Source organism: Neodiprion lecontei, chromosome 5 (genome assembly GCF_021901455.1).
Source record: "Neodiprion lecontei isolate iyNeoLeco1 chromosome 5, iyNeoLeco1.1, whole genome shotgun sequence".
Classification (NCBI taxonomy): Eukaryota; Metazoa; Arthropoda; class Insecta; order Hymenoptera; family Diprionidae; genus Neodiprion; species Neodiprion lecontei.
Window position 1 is genome coordinate 27731027 of NC_060264.1, and position 17818 is coordinate 27748844.

A 17818-nucleotide genomic window follows, 5' to 3' on the forward strand; every position below is an offset into this window, starting at 1 on the left:
TTCCTTATTTTTTTTCATAGAAATGAGGCCAAGACCGCTACGCGATGCTGGAGGTCAGTAAACGAAGACTCGATCGTAACTCGGATCAGAAAATCGGTTGACAACTTTTGACTGTAGAACGATTTTCGCCTCTATTCGAGGCAAAAGTCAAGATCTTTTTTCCACCCTTCTTCTTTACTCGCAGATTCGGCCGATCGCGTGCCGATTTATTGCGATAATAAAAAACGGCGACACCCGAGTTTGCTCAAAGTCGGTGTAAAATAGCTCCAAACAGCGTAACGCGGGAACTTTCACTGTCTTCTGATCGTGACCGGCCGGCTGCTCGGCTAGCGAGTTGCTCGGTTCGCGAAGAAGGCGAGAGAAGGCTGTGAACCGTCGTCTTTCCGCCTATTCATTTCGTATCCAGTCATACTCTGGCACCGAGTCTCGCCGGTTGAGCACTTGGTTCGTTCCCAGCCGCTGTTAACGGACAAACTCATTGACACGTTGGTGAAGAAAAAATCGTTTTCGGTTTTTCTTTTTTTTATTATTATTCTTTTCCTACCGTTGAATCATTCGACGAGAGACAAGTGACTGAAAATCAGCGAACTGTCGAGTCGGTTCGTCAACGACGAGGTTTCCGATCGGTTTTTAAAAATCCTCAAAAAGTTCGAACATCTGCGGTTAAAAAGTCACGACATTTCGGAATTCGTAAACACCGATTTTCGAAATCGGCCGTAAAATATCGGGACGATTTTGCAACTGAGATGGTTATTTCTTAATACGAAATATATTAATAATCCAGAGAGTAACGACGATAAAAATAAATTGAATTACCTTCTTTTTTTTAAATAATCATTTTACTCATTCGGATAAATCCAACGTCGATGGACATATTGTACAATTTTTAACAGATCAACTGACCGGCAGTCGAAGGTGTGTAAACAGCTGAGATAACAATCAAAAGATCGGATCTTGGAAACTTTCTGCTACCAGTATTATAAAAAAAAAATAGACGCCAAATAAAATGAAAACCTACCAAAGTGTAAATAAAATAGAAAGTTAAAGACAATAAATTTTTCCAAATTTTGCCATTGGAGAATAATTATCATCGCTGCCAGCTACGATACCAGCTTCATTAATTTCGACGCTATTGAAGAGTGAACGATAATTCTGTTCTAATTCGCTAGATAAGTGAACAGAGTTAACGGCAATAATAAATACGTATAAATAAAGTGACAGAAACTTGATTAAATAAAAAATAATAAAATCAAAAACACAAAACATGGATACGGGAACCGTTCGTCTGGTGATTTTCTTGGGGATGTTCCTCGTGTTCGCCGGTGATTACACGGCTCTGATGTCGTCGATATTCGGCATCAACGCCGACAAAAACGGCACAACGTCTCTCACCAAACGGCCGCAAAGCTCGCCAAAGGATTCGCCACGTGGTCAGCCTCTGCCGGAGGAGAAAATTTTTATGGAGGAAAACGGTGAGTCCTCCCTCCCTCCCACGTAAAAAAAAAAAGAAGATAACTCTGATCGAGATTCTATTTGTTTGGTTAAATCCTTGGAACGGACGATGATTACTTTTGAAATTAGAATGAGATGGAGAGAATTCTAGAACATCAGTACGATTCGTGATTTCCTTAATTCAATGCGCATACGATTTAGAGTCTCTGTCTGTAAGATACAAGAAGCGAATCACGTTATACGTATAATACATCAGACGGAAGCTTCATTGAAATTCCCACGGCGTAATCGCTGTATACAGCATGTATCATGCAAGATTCAATACATTTATACCTATCATGTAACCGTGCAGCCACTTGCCGCCGATTGTAGACGTAAATTTAAACCATTCGATCGTCGTTCGAGACTTCCACGAATCAATATAACGTACTTTACACATGGACGTATGGATTTTTATTAATTTATCCAAACTGTAAACGCTCTGTCTGTAAAACGATAGCTGAATATTATACGCGAAACGAGAAAAAAAATTTTTAAATTGTCGTTTGTACGACCGCGTATGCGATTCTAATATGGCGAATGAAACCGTTTTCTGATGCAAATGTAACCGTTTTTTTTTTTTTTTTTTTTTTTTATTTTTTATCTCGCAATACCGGCTGTTATAATTACAATCGCTTTGCTTGTCGTACAAAGTTATACTTGTTTCAGCCGCAAAAATCTTTCTCTTTCCATATTTTGTAAAACCGACGTATTTTTTCTCGGTATGTAGAGAAATTTTTTCTTTTCTCATTATTATCCTTCGACTTAATTTCACGGAAATTGTTAGATTTTCCTTTCCGTAATCCATGCTGTTCGTTTAATTTTTTTTTTTCTTTTATCACTCGACAATATTTCCCCCACGCAAATCGATCGAAAATCGGTTCATTTTGCTTTTTGTCGAAGTTTGTTTCCCTGTGGTTTTATTTTCTTATTCACCTTACGAGTTTCGATTTTGTTTCCTCGATCGCTCGGCGGATCGGTCAGTTTTTAATTATTTCACCTAACCTTCTCATAAACGATTCCAAGTTTTTGACCGTGGAATTCTACTTATCGTTTCGGGGAGCTCGGTTAATCTTGTATTAATTCGATCCCGCGATTCCGCCTTGGATCCAGAACGATATGCAAAATTCGAAGGACCGTAACATTCTCGATTTAGAGGTCATCGGTGAACGTCCTGCTAGAACTGGGACCAGGTAAAATCACAAGGAAATCATCAACATCCAATTATGACGCACGTTTCGCGCTAAAACTTACCGATCAAAGAACCGGCATTCGTTTCGCCAAATCTTTAAGCTTAGATTTTCGCGTACATACGGATTGAAAAAAAAAACCTCGTTTTTTTTATTTTTCCCCTCAAGTCGGCGATCCGATTTCTCTGACCGACTCGCATAAATCATGAAATTTTTGGCAATTGTCATTCATCGTATTCCGGTTTTGACCTCCTCATAACCCCTTTAATTCGAGGTAGGTACCTAATCGGTATCGTTAAAAAATGTATGTCATAGAATCATAAACTTGACTGGCGTAAATGTCATTCTACGCGTGCGTGTAACGAGTTAATCGTCACAAACGCGAACGCGGAGTAATCGAATGCAGATCGAAGAGAACCCGACGCGATTATTACACGGACGATGGTGAATAAGAAATTACACAATCAAGTACTCCATGGTGTATTATACATTTAATTGGCAAAAAATTTCATTCCTTTTACTTTTATTTCGATGCTCGAATCCCGGTGGGAATGGAGCGTTGCATGATCCGGATGCGAATACACAACGACGTTTAATAATAATCCTCTACCTACCAGCTGCCTAAGTTGGTTCGATTGAACCCGCGCTTTTTGATTATCGTGAACAAAAACTAGACTGCTGCAAGGCTACCGTTTCCAATGACGTAACACACGCGGTTTGTTTGAATAATGGAAGAGCAGCGCGAGCCTCTGTGTATGTACATTGAAACGAAATCCTCGTTGTCTGAAAAAGCGGAGGTGGAAAAAAATAAATAAATAAAAAATTTAAAAAAAAAACAGACACAAAGGTAGATAAAGCGAGACGGAAACATGTTACTTGAAGAATTCTAGAATGTTTACCGCACACTTGAATCGCGTACGTAACGAATCCTAATACATCAATGATTGTTGTTATTCTTGCATCGTCGATCGACTCGCCAGTCTGATCATGTTTTCGATAATCAGCCGTGAATCTTGGACGTGAAAAAAAAAAAAAAAAATTAAAATCACACCGCCACCCTTGAACCAGTTACATACCCGTAAACGTTGTTATAAAATTACGCAAAAGCGAAATGCAGTTCGTATGCGTGGCAAGAATTCAAAATCTTTCAATGATAAAATTCATCGGAGTCCGATGCAGTTATGATTATCTTATTTTTTGAAATCATTGTGAACCACCGCTGAGGTTTAATTATACACGTAGCAGCAACGTCTCGGTAAACAGAATAAATTCTGAGTTACATTGCAGCTTGATTTTTTAATTTTCTTTCATTATTCGTACTTTTGTTCTTTTCCATGTCTTACTTCGTTTTTGACATTGTTTTTTCTTTTTTTTCTCTCCTTCTCTCATCACAGGAATCTCGGCGAAAGCGAAGCTCATGTCAACGATAAAAAGCTCCTGCCTGCCGAAATTGATTTGCGAACTTACAGCGTCGACGAATCAGGATCAGCTCAGCGAGATGGAAAGATCACTCCTTAATCTGATAAGGTGAGGATTAAGACAAGGGTACAAAATAAATAAGGTTTCCTGTTTGTTTCTTTTTTTTTTTCCCCCTTCCGCACAATGTTTTATCTGTCCATCATTTGCTTTTACAATTATATCTTCGTTCTATCTTTTTGTTGTTATTGTTGTTGTTTTTTGTTTTTTTTTTCCTTCCTTTTTTCTATCAATTTGCAAGAAATTATCAAAGAGATTATCTTCCTTGATATTAATTGAAATTTGACACGAAAGGATATATTCGTAACTTGTATTAGTCGCGGTTATGAAATTCAATGTTTATTCATTCGTATCTCACGTTCACGTTCCCAAACTGCCTCGAGCTGTTTTCAACGTTTCAATTGACGGAAGTGGCGATTCTACATGCGAGTATAAAAATCGATCAACAAAACTCGAACGGACAAGTCCAACCTCCGTGAAACCACAAGATGAATCGATGCCGCATTTTACCGATTAACGATCCTCGAGGCCAAATGTATTATAGAGATTTAGTTACCATGCATATAGAAATTATGGCCGCGTATCCATCTCGCATACATGACCCAGAGAGATCGAGGGTTCTTGAAATTTAAAAAAGGACACGCTCTCTCATATTGGTCAAGGCACTTCCGGGCTAGAATTACACCTAAAAAGAGACGATTCGCGATGTGCGAGTGGATCGAGTCGAAGGGTAACTTCCTAACTTCTTTCTTTCTTTTTTTTTTTTTTTCCTTTTTCTTTTCACGGTCCAATAAATCTGGACCTAACACTTGCGGCCAAATATAGTTTCCAGTTATTCTCATCTCAGCTAGCTTCTTGCAACTCGTTATTTCTGCCTATATACAAATCCGGGAAGTACTTTCACGCAACTTTCATTTTTGCCTTGCGGTAGAAATTAGAATTCTATGTTGGTATACCTTGCAACTATACTCGATCGTCTCGTGTGTCAATTTCGATGTTGATCTTAAAACAGGACGTCGTTAAAAACGAGTCAATTTTAGTACCCACTTGTAACCCGATAAGAGAAAATGGCCGTAAAAATGTATTCTGTTGACAGTTCAGATCTTGATTTGCAATTGAATTTTGTGATCTTGGATTATCTTGATTATATTTACTGTAAACTAATATAACACATCGAGAGAAATTTTTTGTTCCAGTTACAGCTAAGTCTTTAATTATTTTCATTTTTTACCACAATCGAAAGATATAGTTCTGGGTAAAAAATGAAAATTAGTTTTCCAGCTGTTACCGGAAAGTCTGGTATCCGTTACTTTTCATTCTCATTACGATCACTGTTACTAGATTTTCTTGCAACTGTTGCGAAAATTTATTGCTCGCGCGACGATAAATTGACGTTAAAGCCTTGTTTAACTAAAAAAGTAGAGTAAAACTCACAAACTGATTTTACGTTGCAATTACCAAAAAGGATCGACAATGGCGCAAAGCGATTACGCGAACCTCGTTTTTCGTAATTCCAATAATATTCAAACAGTTTTTTTCTAACGATACCTGTTTTACTGAATTCTTCTAGCTACCATAACAAATGAAATTTTTCTCAGTGTATAATTTTTTAACTATTATTGCATCGTGTATCACAAGGTAACACGTCATTTTCTTTGTTTGTCCTTTTACTAGCCACGCGCAAACCTTCACGTATGTAATATAATCAATTTCGCGTTATGCGTGTGAAATGAATATTTATACACCGTAGTCAGCCTTTCGATTTCAAGCGTTGTTACCTAACTAAAGCCTGCCACTTTCTCTCGCGACTTAAACGAGCATATAGTACACAGAACCCGCTCTCCTCCTCTCTCTCTCTCTCTCTCTCTCTCTCTCTTCCTCTCTTGATTCTCGAGAGTAAGAAAGAGAGAGGGTCATTCAATAGCTGGCGATAACTTGTGGGTTGCATCGCCTTTCACAACGATCCCGTAACACGTCTGTTTGTTCGTACGAAAATCGATTGGTATACGAAGAAGAGTGACTCGACGCTGCGGGCAGGTACCTTATATACTCGCGATTCAAGCAAGGTTCAAGAAAAAGTCCAAGTAGGTACTTGTGGTGTCATTGCGTCAGAGTTCACGATTGCGACGATTGCTCGTAGCGTTGATTGGCGAAACGCGTGACGTCATTCGTATACGGGTTGGACTCGCGGATTTCGATTTTGGCCGTTTCAATAACGGAACGAATTGACAATTTGTCGATAATTTAACAAAAGGAATCGACTGCGCTAAATATGAAGATTAAAATTGATAACTGCGAATTTTATTGCGAACGTGCCTCGATGAATCGAAGATGGAATTTAACGCTCTCAAGGATTTGCCGGAAAGCTTTTGCCGCGATGATGAATGCGAGGAAGGGCAATCTCCGGATAAAGACTTTCCGCAAACAGATATACGGACACGATCCGGCACTCGGTTCGAATGCATCGACCTCCGCGAATCTTGCAGCGGCTGCTGCAACGGCACCAAAATGGCGCGACGGTATCTGGTATCCGTGGGTGACAAGCGAATTGGGAAAAAGGAAGGAGAGCTTCTGGATCGCCAATTTCCCGTCTGTCTCCCGGCTTATTCCCGCCCACCGATCCAGGAATCGCACTATAAACACCGGATATCTTTCCTGCAGAGCTGAGATCTCGCTGCTGATATGGAGGACCGTTCCTATTTGCGCCACTTTTAAATCCGCCAACTTTACACGGGATCGGATAAACACAACTCGGCTTTTATACCGCGCCGCCTTTTGCTTCCGCATACGAGTTTTACGTCTTTACGTACCTGCCGTATTATTATCACGTCGTCGGTTAACCCTATCAGTCGCAGTGGGATGCTCGCCGTCCCATATAAAAAATTTCCATGTCCTGGCCTTGTCACAGTTTATTTAAAACTTGAAATGATCTTTGTTACTTCGTATTACACCGTAAACCCCCGAGTAACAAGTTTCGGCCAGAATCATCGAATTGCGATGCACCGAGAGAAATATTTTTAACTATACCTGTTTCACTTAATTTTTCTCGTTACTGTAACAAATGAAATTTTTCACAGTGTAGTTTTTTTGATTATACATCCGCCATCTTGAATTTAGAAATGATCAAATTCTGACTTCAGATTCGTGATTAGCGACTCGAAAATAGCCCCGAGTAACAAAATTCAGGCCAAAATATTGGGTTGAAAAATGTGTGACCGAAAGGGTTGAACGCTTTTTTTCGAAAACTGTTCCAGCTGGTTGCAAAGATGAAACCGCAAATGTTAGCCGAATCGCGTCATGCGTATAATTTTTCAAGTCTTATCGGACAATCGGCGTTGCTGTCTCCAATTCAATTTCATTACCGGTATAAAAAAAATTCGTCACACCTCTGATTGTCCGGATTTTGAAAAATCGGTCCAGTTTTATTTACCGTGAATTTCTAAGGTCGATGTGTCCGAACTGATTACCCGCGGTTTCCTCAAGAGCATTATACACTCATACCATCGTGCAGTTGTACTTTCACCGAAAATTACCACTTTCTAGCGATACAAGTTGAGGGCATCAATTCTTGCACCGTTACTCCACGTTAAACCAAAGTCTGCACGGTGCCTGCACATATTTTCGGCATATTTATAATGTTGCACCTCTCTCTTAATCTTATGATCTTGACTTTTATTGAGGGAAAGCCGTGAATATTATAGAAACTATAGTGTTACCGGTAGCTGCATTCTCTCGGCAGTTATATCTGCGCATGTAACATATATCCAGTATATAAACTACCGACTCGAGACAAGTTATAACTGGCTTTCGAGTTGTTTCCCTCCCTCGAAGTTACTGATTATAGAAAGTGAACGCGTCGCCTTCTTACCTTGTGCTTGTTCCCCTCGCGTGACTTGTTGGCAAGTTTTTACTTCACTTCGTTATACGAGATCGAGACATATCGGCCACTCCCCGTTCCGGATCGCCTGTCGTCGCGACTTGTACGCGACTGTGTAGAAAAAAAAAAAAAAAGAATTAAAAAAATCCCCCATTTTTTATCGGAATGTCAAAACAATTATTACCTTTGACCGTAACGTTCGAATCGAATATCGAAAACGCAGCCTGTACGCAAAGCCGTACGCTTTATCACACGGAGACAGAGATAAAGGATCGTAGAAACCGTTGAAACCCGATCCGTTGACCCGATTTTATTTTTCTCTAGGTGCAAAAGCCCCATGTACAGAGCAATAAAACCGCACCTTATCTTACATCTCGGAGAACTGGAGTTTGTCTCGATTTTCCGTGGCACGGAGCGGCGGTGGGGGGGGGGGGGGGGGGGGGGCAGGCAATCGCTGAATTGTAGAGCGATATTTCATTTCGCGCTACCTATGCAAAATTACTACATACTCCGCGTCGTCGTCGAGAATTGCGAGAGGGGAGAGATTTATGGGGCAAAAAGAGTTCGCAACTTGGATGGCGGGGAACCCGGGGGTTGTCTGTTATATCCGGTTGTCTTAAACCCCGGACTTGAGCGGCGGCGAAAACTGGGTGGAAAGTAACAATTATTCATCGGATAACGTTTATTGTTCTACGCTTGCGGCAAGGCGACGTTTTTTTTTTTTTTTTTTTTTTTTGTTTTTCAATAATTCGACCCTTAGCCACAAAATCCAACTTAGTACCTTATCGTTAATTGTTGTTTGATTATCTTTTTTTTTTTCTTTTTCTTTTACAGAGACACCAGTCTCAGCACAACAGCCGAGGTCGCATCGAGGTATCATTTTGCCGCTCACATGGGCCAGCTGATTTCCGGTCTCGAGGGTCAAGGCTGCCATAATTTTTACCCGACCTGCCCATTTCCCGGTTCGACTGTTCTCAGCTTGATGAAGAAGGTCCGGATACGCTGATCGGCGAATGAGGAACATCGCGGACGGTGGAACTCTCCGTAACTTCCTGAGTTGGGGTTGAAGTCGGCGGAGAGTTTCCTGGATTCGCAAAGCTGCGTCGCATTCAAACGAGTAATTAGCCCGCGGTTAAAAGTTGGACACAGTCCGATGTATATTACGAAAATTTTTCCTGTGAAATCGTCTTGGTTTTATTTTTTCTAAAATGTAGATTGCGATGCGTGCAAAGACTGAGGATACCTAAATTGTTTTCTGTAGGGATACGAAGTCTAAATTATAATATAATGGAAGAGAGATTGTTGTAATAATACTCAATTACATTGTCATGAATTGTTATAGACGACATATACACTTTGTCTTTCGTACGGCGGAAGTAAAGTTTTTTTTTTTTTTTTTGTGCTTTTGTTTTGTGTACGCTAATTAGTAATTGCGCCGTGTGGTTGTTATATATATATATATACCTATCTCATACGACGAGTGATATATTGTAGATATGTTTAAGATAGCGAAGCTAGTCTGACTTGACGAGAATAAAATGAACAATCTGAATCGTTGATTTGTATTTGTACAGTGCATTATCATTTTCTTTAGTTTCATTTCAGAATTTCTAGCCGTTTAATATAAGTATATATACGCATACTAACCATTTTTTATATTCACCATTTATTTAAATACATCCGTTTTACATGTGTAATTATAATTATTCCTCACTGTAATATCTAGTTACATATAAATTGATTTATCACACATATGCGTCATGTCTATGCACGTGTATATTCCATACGATTAACTCGCATGTATAAAATAATTGTAATCTGTGTATAAATAAAATTCAATCAAGTGAAACTAATCAAGTTGATCGGCGATAGAAATTGCCGTGGGATTTTTTTTTTTTTTTTAACAATAATGTGCACGTCTTAACAATCTTCTGTTTCGGGTCACAGACGAGAAGCAAATATGGCGCCTTCTTCCAATCGTCACATTGCAATTTTTTCATACCTTCCTCGTTGAATAATGTCAGATTTTTGAAAAACCTGATCCTTCGCAAGTTTCCCTTCGACGGCACTACAGAAATTGTCAAAATCCTGTTAAAACCTGTCCGAATGAAAGATTCCATTCACGATTATCAGTATTTTTGCGGTTAGAGTGCAAAAACGTGACCTGCAACCGAATGAAAACAGTGTAACGAAACACTTGAAGTTTGAAAGTTAGCTGCTACAAGTGTGCCAAGTAAAAAAAAAAAAAAAAGAAAAACAAATAAGTAAACTTGCAAAATGATTCGTCACTGATGTTTTTCGAGCGGGTCTTTCCAAGGTGAAAAATGACGTGCCTTGTGGCACGTATACGCGAAAGTTGATGATGAGCGCGACGTGACGACACGACTTAGTCCGATGGTACCAACGATCGAAGCATGCTGAGGCTGAACGCCGATGGCATATGTTCCCTACGGTGATTTTCATCTACGTCATACGTTACATAGAGTAGATTTCAACCCGGCGTGTTGCAACGTGTTGCCAGACTACCTGACCAAGGTTTGCGCGGGGGGATCCGAGTTCACTTTCTCTCAGCTTATGAGCGGCACCGAGTCGAAACCCCGCCACTTGAACAGCCCGTCCATAGGCATCGGGGGACATTCAACGGCTAGTTTTTAACACAAGAAGACACAGGGGAACCGCGCTCCGCGAACGGGAAACAGCTATTTCGCCGAGAACCGAACCTCGTGACGTGAGTACATACCCGCCATCGCATTGGTAGAATCTAATCGAGAACATCGTTGCGTGTGTAGAAAAAACAATCCTCGCGGAATACGAAGCACAGTAGTGTACAGCATTCGCGGTGAAGATAGATGTAAGGTCACCCCGAATACACTAGTGAAAAATATAGATCAACGCTCTCCTCGTTAAGAGCGATAATTAATGGCGATAATTGTCAAAAATATTAGGCTGGCTTAACAACTTAGCTCTGATTTTTATCAGCAATCATCCTGCACCCTTGAGCTATGGAACTCCGGAGGACACTCGTGATTCTAGGACTCTGCCTCCTGGCGATGAAGTCTACAACGGCAGCGCCGAGCCCCCAAGAACCAGCGTTTGAAATTCCCGTTCAGCTGGTAGGGTTCCCGGTCATCATAGCCGCGGTCAGACTGACGAACTTCGTAAAGAAGCTTGCCTACTCTCTGAATCCAGGTGAGACTTGGTCCTGATAACTCTTTTACCGCTTGTTCAACCCTTCTCTGTCACGATACGATAACCATTTCTAACTCAATTCAATTGCATCAGAGACCTACGTCAGTCGCGCAAGGCGATCGGCCATTCGGGCCGTTGACGAGGAGCTGCTGGACGTCGGTGAGGTCGAGAAAAGACTGGTCGAGGAGCTGGGAAGTGACGTTTGCGTTTACGAAAGAGTCTGCTCAAGGTACGCGACCAAGACTCTCCAGAGGCGAAGCAGAGACCGAGTTATGGACTGGGACTACGTCTTCAGGTGATTAGCAACCTGTCTACGTTTAATTTTCACTTAGTAAAAGTGAGAGCGAAGAGCCTCTTTTTCTCTCTCTCTCTCTCTCTTCCCCACTGTGTTTCGCAACAAAATTCCTACGATGCACATATTCTGAGAGTTTACGACGATGATCGGCATGTGAAACCTCGTCACTTTCAAAGTTCCCGTCCGTTGCGTTCGGTCATCGACAGTTTGTGCCGAGTGGACTTTGCAAACCCGTTTGACATTCCGTCAACGTTCTGCGTCAACGATCAATGTGTGTGGCATGAACGGTGCAGGCGCCGGTCGTTTTTTGTTTTTTTTTTACTTATCGTATCTCTAGCCAGTGCGGGAATCAATTATCTACAGACCGTAAAGTCTTTGTCCAGTTATTGAAATGGCCAGGAGTGTCGCGCAATTGCTTCGTCCTTATAACCGATACTCTTTAATACCTTGACCCGATGGACACTCGTCACTCTCTTCATGCCCATTAGACTCGTGTTTATTTTGACATTATCACGGCTTAGGTGGTATTACACGTAATCGTATGGTACTCTGGACACGCATAACTGTTACGGTCTAGAAACGCACGACGGACTGTCAAAGGCGGGTGTGGACGGTGATGTGTGGTCCTTGTGGTCGCTGTGGGCCCAGAATTAGTCGAAGTTTAATGGACTCAGTCACCGTTCAAGTGTCTCGTCCGGCAGTCAAACGGCTCTGCTCTGAAAGCATAGAGTTCAATCCTGGTCATCACGGGTGCATTTCCTCAAACCATGATCATTTAATCTGGAATCCGGCGTCAGAATGCTCGGTCCGGACGATGGACCGATTCGAAGGACCTGGACCCCTAAGTCGGCCATCGAGTGACCGAAGTATCTTACCGCAATTACTTAGAAGTAATAATCGAGATGTTTTAGTGACCTGAGTATGGACAGCCTTTAGAGTAGCGTTCGTTTTGACGGCGAATGGTCGATTATAAAGTGTAACTAGTGAGCGCGTGGATCCCATCAAGAGTCGTAACAGGGGAAAGACGCACGATGGAGCGTTAAAAGCTGGTGCCATCAATGAGCGGCTCTTCGGACGACGAAAAGCTGAGAGTTAGTCGGATTTTAATAGTTTCGGCTACTGTCCGAGTATCCTTTCTTAGTCCCTTATCCACCCAGCGCGTGCATGGCACCAGGTTTCAGCCCGAGCGTCTCGCCGCGGAGATAAGACCCTTCGGTCTTAATAGCCGTGGCTCGTGCGCACTAATGCACCGGCTGGTATTCCACGTTCGCGTCTCTTCTTCGTCGTTGACCTCTCGCTCCGCGCTGCCCTTCCTTTCGACAGATGTATTCGAATCCGTCACTCTATCTCGCGCCGGGAAACTCCTCTCCAGGAGATAGCGAGCGCGTGCCACTGCAGTCCAAGCCTATGGTGTCCAGTGGTCCTGGAAATGTCCTTAAATTTCGCCTGCGTCCTGGAAATATTCTGTTCTTAATGTCCTTGAATAGCCTGGGAACGTCCTCGAATTTGTTGCGGAGTTTTTACCGGACACCGTGTAACCTCAAACTGCGCTCCAGTCACCTGCTTATCAGACAGCTAAAGTGATCCGTCGGCGCACACTGCCGTGAGCTTGACCGTTCCTTTCTCTCTGTTCCTAGCTACTCGACTGTCTTGACGAAAAATTCTTTTGGCGCCAAATAAGACCAGTCAGATAAATATTGGTCTAGACGGATTTAAAGGCCGGGGCGACGGAGATGTAATCTTTGGAACGTGACATGCTCATGCCTGCCTCTCTAATCGCTCGTCTGCGCTCTTTTTCTATTTCCCTTTCTACGCCTCCCTATAACAAAGTATTAATGTCTGATAAGACGTCCGCTGGTATTCCTTCTCACCCCAACATCTTTCTGCGGGATATTCAAATCCGTATTATACGAGTCACAAGAAATTATCTAAAGTCCCCGTTGTTCGTCGGAGAATGTCGACGTTTGAAGGCCTCGTCAACCAAACTACGCCTGCTGGAATGCGATAAAAAATTACACGACGAGCCTCGGTTTTCTGATTTGAAATAATCGATTCATCTGTTCGTGGTTAAAAAACGGCCTTTTCTTTTCATTTTTTACAGTCAGTACAAAGTGTCGCCGGATCCGATGAAGGAAAATTACCTCCTAAGTGTGTTTTTGGGCGACATAGTCGGTAGTCCGCGACTCTGTCATCAGTTGGCGAAACGAGGACGAGCCTGCGACGAGAGCACGCTGCAGTCAGAATGAACGGACGAAGAATGAAGATGTTCATTGAAACGTTTCAATTGTACATAACCATATGATATTCATTCATCACTTTTTCTACATTATTGTTATTGTTATTATAGCAATGAAGTTGTGAATAGAGCGTTACGCAGTTTTGTACAGAATATATTGTTATACTGTCATGTATTATTATCGAGCCGATGAAGCTTTAGTCGTCGCTTTCGAATGGTTGTGTAATAAAATTTGTTTGAGTTATCGAATGTTATTCCTCTTCGCTCCAAACTCATTAGTCATTTCAAACGATTCTTGCGACTGACTTTCTCTAATTATTTTTTCTCAACCCGTTCAGCATTTTGTTTCTCGCAACAATTTAATTGTAACACTCTACCCTCAACTTTCTCTCATTTCCGTCATGGTATACACTTATCGACAGAAAAAAAACAAAATGCAATCTAGAGTCTTTTGACCGAGTGCAGCGGGGTGATCGATTTGAAATTTCGATAGGTTCTTACGGGTTCTGCATTCGCGATGTGGAATTAATATTCGGCGATACTTGATGATTGGCCATCCACAGTTTCAGCCGTGGCATCGCGTCGGAGTCGCATATTGCGGAGAGTCGATGAGAAAATCAATTTCGCAACATACATAAGTGGTTAATGAGCACACATGTTCTAGCGGGAATACCGTTGCTTTTGCATACGGATATTTGTTGTGTTGTTGCGACCGTAGGCTGCGTCTGACCAAATGTAGGTCCGCTGGAGAGAGTTGAGTGACGCAGCCTCACACAAGCAATGCATGTACGTGGATGTGTCAACCCACGCAAATCTGCGAAAAGTTTTACAAACAGCTTGTTGTCCGAAAGGTACACTTCGGCAGAGTTCTTCGTGCCGATTGCTTCGCTGACACGTTCGATACGAATCCGTAATAAATTTTGGATTCTGAACTGCGCTGATCCTATTGTGTTTTGAATATATCTTGACTGAAAAAGCCAGATTAAGATATAGTTAAACTAGACAGTGCAGAAACTCGTCAAGATCAAGATTAATCGATACTCATAGTGTGACAATTAACGGTGATAGTGTGAAGTGTCTGAAAATCCAAAGAAAGAGTCAATGATACATTGCGTCTAGGATATCGATCAATCGTGGAAAGACTTCTACTGAAGAATATACTCGTGCTCAAGAATGACGTCGACTCTTTTTTGGATTGGGATTGCATCCTTTGTCATACCTTGCGTCCAGCGAACAGCTCTAGCAGTGTCAGTGAAAAAGCAGCACGAATCATCCGGACAAGAACCGTCGGGGTTGAACTCCTGCAATATTAACTGGGAGGTGAAGACCAACAGCGTTTCAGATCTGCTCAAGTAAGTATTTGAAAAAGTAATTGTAAAAGATCAAGACGGATTTGTTGAATGGATTGCGACGATATTGATGACGATTATCTTTTGATCCCAAGATGCATAGAGAACCTAGCCGAGGATTCAAAATCCGCATCATTCGCATTTCCCAAGGATCAAGAAACCCAGGGACGTCAGCGTCCTGGGTCCTATGGATTCGCTAACGGAGGACTTGGCGGTGCTCTTTACCGACCCGGCAGACCGGTAAGCAGCTGACGAACCACTCCTTTCGACTTATCATGCATGTATCGATACCCAAAAACCTGACAGAGAAAAAAATTACTCGCGATTCTCGCAGAAAGATCCTCCGCAATATCCGTTCGGATCTGGGCCCTACGGTTCTGAGGGATATGCGGAGTCCTCTGATCTGGGCCTGGCCGATGCCCTGACGTCCATAAGCCAGTACGACGACCTGAAGTGCGTGCCGCGTCTCCTGTGCGAAATCGCTGGGGGGTCAAAGCCTGGAGGTGGCAACTACAAGGCGTCAAGTCTCGGCAGTTTTGGCATGAACACAGTACTCGGGTAGGTAGAGAGCGCAATGCCTTAGGCTAATTGCGAATTAACATTAGGTGGGCCGAGCTCGACAGTCGAAGAGTGAAAGTGAATTCGCAGATTCCTCGCGATATTTCCCCCTCTTTAATCATATTGATTTGGATTTTTCTTTCTATGAGTCGGCGCACACGTGAGTCACTACTAAGGATAATGAAAACTTATTTACTTTATCGCTTACCACGCAGACTCCTGACAGGCTATAATTTCGAGGAGGCATCGCCGCTCCTGGGCTTCGCAAAGGCGGCGCTTCTCGGTTACTCGAACAAGGGCGACCCCTCCGTTTGCTATGAGGAGTACGTCAGATGTCCGAAAAATCCTCGAGCGCTTGTCCACTACCTGAACAATCACAACGGGGGTTTTTTCAGGTTCTTCAAAAGCACTCGACACTCCAACGGTGCGTATTTGCGATTGGAAAACCTTCGTCCATTTCGATCTGGGACTAATATCAGTCTCCCTGTTTCAGTAGCTCAGAGTTCAAACGGGATTGGGTACGCTAGGACGCGGCCGGCACTTCCTCCAGGACTCTCTGGACCAGAATCTGACCGCACTGGTACCGGCAAGCTGAAATTCGACAACCTGGATCCGCTGCTGCGACAGGACGAAACGGAGCGCATCCTCCATCCTTTCCACGAATATTCCAAGGTTGTTTTTCCCGAGGATGAAAAGTCCGGCACTAGAGTGTCAAAGTCATTGCAGTCGAACCCGTCGTCAGCATTCTTTCCGTCCACTTCGAAGGATCAATCATTCTTCTTTCCACTCCGAGTGCGTTGCGTAGCATCATGTTACAGAGGAAAGGAGTAAAAACAGGCATTTATCGACTAACTTCTCGTTATTTTTCATCAACAGGACGACGATGAGAGCTTAGAGGACAACAACATCGTGGCCTTTGAGAGTGACGAGGATTTACAGGGTCTGCGGAATTACAATTCGTATTCGAAGTACGAAAACCGATTACCCTCTGATCAAGTAAAAGGCCCCCAATCTATCGTCATCTTCCCCAATGATCGCGATGAACGCAGGGTGAGGTTCGTTGGTTCCGAATTTTCCAACAACCCATCGTCGTATGACAGACGCGCCGAAATATCCGAGAGGAGTTATTCCAGTGACGACCGGACCTCGACTTCAGCGACTCAAGCACCGCTATAGGAAGCAAAGAAAAACCAAGAACTTTCCTCGAACAATCATCAGTCCCATTCGGTTTGATGGCAAGACTATTTTTCTTTGCAGTGACTTAAATTCGACAGCATTTCGCCTGCCTGAAAGTGGTGATAAGCACTTCGTTTGGTCTATTGATGTTCAGTTATTGTTAGCATGGATGAAATTATGTCGGAAAAACGGACTAGTAAGATTGAAGAGATATGAAAACTGAAAACTTGGTATACCAATTCCAGAGAATAAATTATTATTTGTAAAAATGCACAATCCGAACGAGTGAAATACCGAACTAAGTTGTTTCCCAAAGGCCTGACACGTACAAGTTCACAGGCTATTCATACTGTCGTCAGATTGTTTGCAAGTCGGCAAAGTTCGTCGTCTGGAGGACAGCGTTCAAACAAGTTGCTGGGCGCTGCAGGCCGCGGTGATTAGATACCTATCACCGTGAGGTGAAAGGCTACCATGTAATTATTTTATCCGTTGTGGCGTGTAATTCTCTCTTCTAGTATCACCGGGACGGCCGGGGGATGGGGTGGAAATTTTCGACGGGGTGAACCGTGAGCCGTTTGCCGAAGGGCGTGTGGCCTGGACAGGGCCAAGGGGTGTGCTGCTGACAGGAGGAGACAATTGGCCTTCCAATACACGCCATCCTCCTCGACCGCGAGTCACTTTGTACCAATAATTCTCAAGGCCCTTGCACCGTGCAGTCCGCGTCTCGGTCATGCGGAAGAAGCGAGTTTGTTTTTCCAACTTTCCCTTACCGCTTATTCTCTTTCCGGGATGAATTCGTCTGAGACGCGATAAGTTCTTCTTCTTCTTCTTTCCCGCACTGGATGTATGAATATAATCTTATTCCATTAGGGTGGTTTTGTCGGCATTATTTTCCCCAAGCGGTGAACCGCCGTCAAAAGAGGATCCTGCATATCGTATTACCGTCATAATTCCCTGTTATTAGGATCCGCTGCCGGTTTC

The 17818-nt window shown here is 42.7% G+C and overlaps 3 protein-coding genes across 5 annotated transcripts; all 3 read left to right on the forward strand.

Annotated features, from left to right (window-relative positions):
* Positions 1–354: 354 nt before the first annotated feature.
* LOC107228209 lies at positions 355–9872 on the forward strand. The gene is made up of 3 exons (XM_046740269.1): positions 355–1472; positions 4076–4208; positions 8869–9872. The coding sequence occupies exons 1-3, from the start codon at positions 1265–1267 to the stop codon at positions 9038–9040; spliced, it is 513 nt and encodes a 170-aa protein (XP_046596225.1). The 5' UTR covers positions 355–1264; the 3' UTR covers positions 9041–9872.
* Positions 9873–10618: 746 nt separating this feature from the next.
* On the forward strand, positions 10619–13998 carry LOC107228208. Of its 2 annotated transcripts, none has more exons than XM_015669587.2 (4): positions 10619–10762; positions 11014–11223; positions 11317–11518; positions 13620–13998. In XM_015669587.2, exons 2-4 carry the CDS (start codon positions 11037–11039, stop codon positions 13762–13764), a joined length of 534 nt encoding a protein of 177 aa, XP_015525073.1. In that variant the 5' UTR covers positions 10619–10762; positions 11014–11036; the 3' UTR covers positions 13765–13998. The 2 variants fall into 2 exon arrangements, with proteins under 2 accessions (XP_015525073.1, XP_046595569.1); XM_046739613.1 differs by having other exon boundaries at positions 10746–10885.
* Positions 13999–14588: 590 nt separating this feature from the next.
* LOC107228206 lies at positions 14589–17110 on the forward strand. Of its 2 annotated transcripts, none has more exons than XM_015669585.2 (6): positions 14589–15106; positions 15199–15343; positions 15438–15661; positions 15877–16085; positions 16155–16453; positions 16538–17110. In XM_015669585.2, the coding sequence occupies exons 1-6, from the start codon at positions 14928–14930 to the stop codon at positions 16835–16837; spliced, it is 1356 nt and encodes a 451-aa protein (XP_015525071.2). In that variant the 5' UTR covers positions 14589–14927; the 3' UTR covers positions 16838–17110. The 2 variants fall into 2 exon arrangements, with proteins under 2 accessions (XP_015525071.2, XP_015525072.2); XM_015669586.2 differs by having other exon boundaries at positions 16158–16453.
* The last annotated feature ends 708 nt before the right edge of the window (positions 17111–17818 follow it).

Bases quoted from the DNA above. Each gene is read 5' to 3' on its own strand.
- LOC107228208 (XM_015669587.2), top strand. From the start codon at position 11,037: ATGGAACTCCGGAGGACACTCGTGATTCTAGGACTCTGCCTCCTGGCG. The intron at 11,224-11,316 runs GTGAGACTTGGT...CAATTGCATCAG, and splicing joins TGCCTACTCTCTGAATCCAG to AGACCTACGTCAGTCGCGCA. The intron at 11,519-13,619 runs GTGATTAGCAAC...CATTTTTTACAG, and splicing joins GACTGGGACTACGTCTTCAG to TCAGTACAAAGTGTCGCCGG.
- LOC107228209 (XM_046740269.1), top strand. From the start codon at position 1,265: ATGGATACGGGAACCGTTCGTCTGGTGATTTTCTTGGGGATGTTCCTC. The intron at 1,473-4,075 runs GTGAGTCCTCCC...CTCTCATCACAG, and splicing joins AATTTTTATGGAGGAAAACG to GAATCTCGGCGAAAGCGAAG. The intron at 4,209-8,868 runs GTGAGGATTAAG...TTTCTTTTACAG, and splicing joins TCACTCCTTAATCTGATAAG to AGACACCAGTCTCAGCACAA.
- LOC107228206 (XM_015669585.2), top strand. From the start codon at position 14,928: ATGACGTCGACTCTTTTTTGGATTGGGATTGCATCCTTTGTCATACCT. The intron at 15,107-15,198 runs GTAAGTATTTGA...TTTGATCCCAAG, and splicing joins AGCGTTTCAGATCTGCTCAA to ATGCATAGAGAACCTAGCCG. The intron at 16,454-16,537 runs GTGCGTTGCGTA...TTTCATCAACAG, and splicing joins CATTCTTCTTTCCACTCCGA to GACGACGATGAGAGCTTAGA.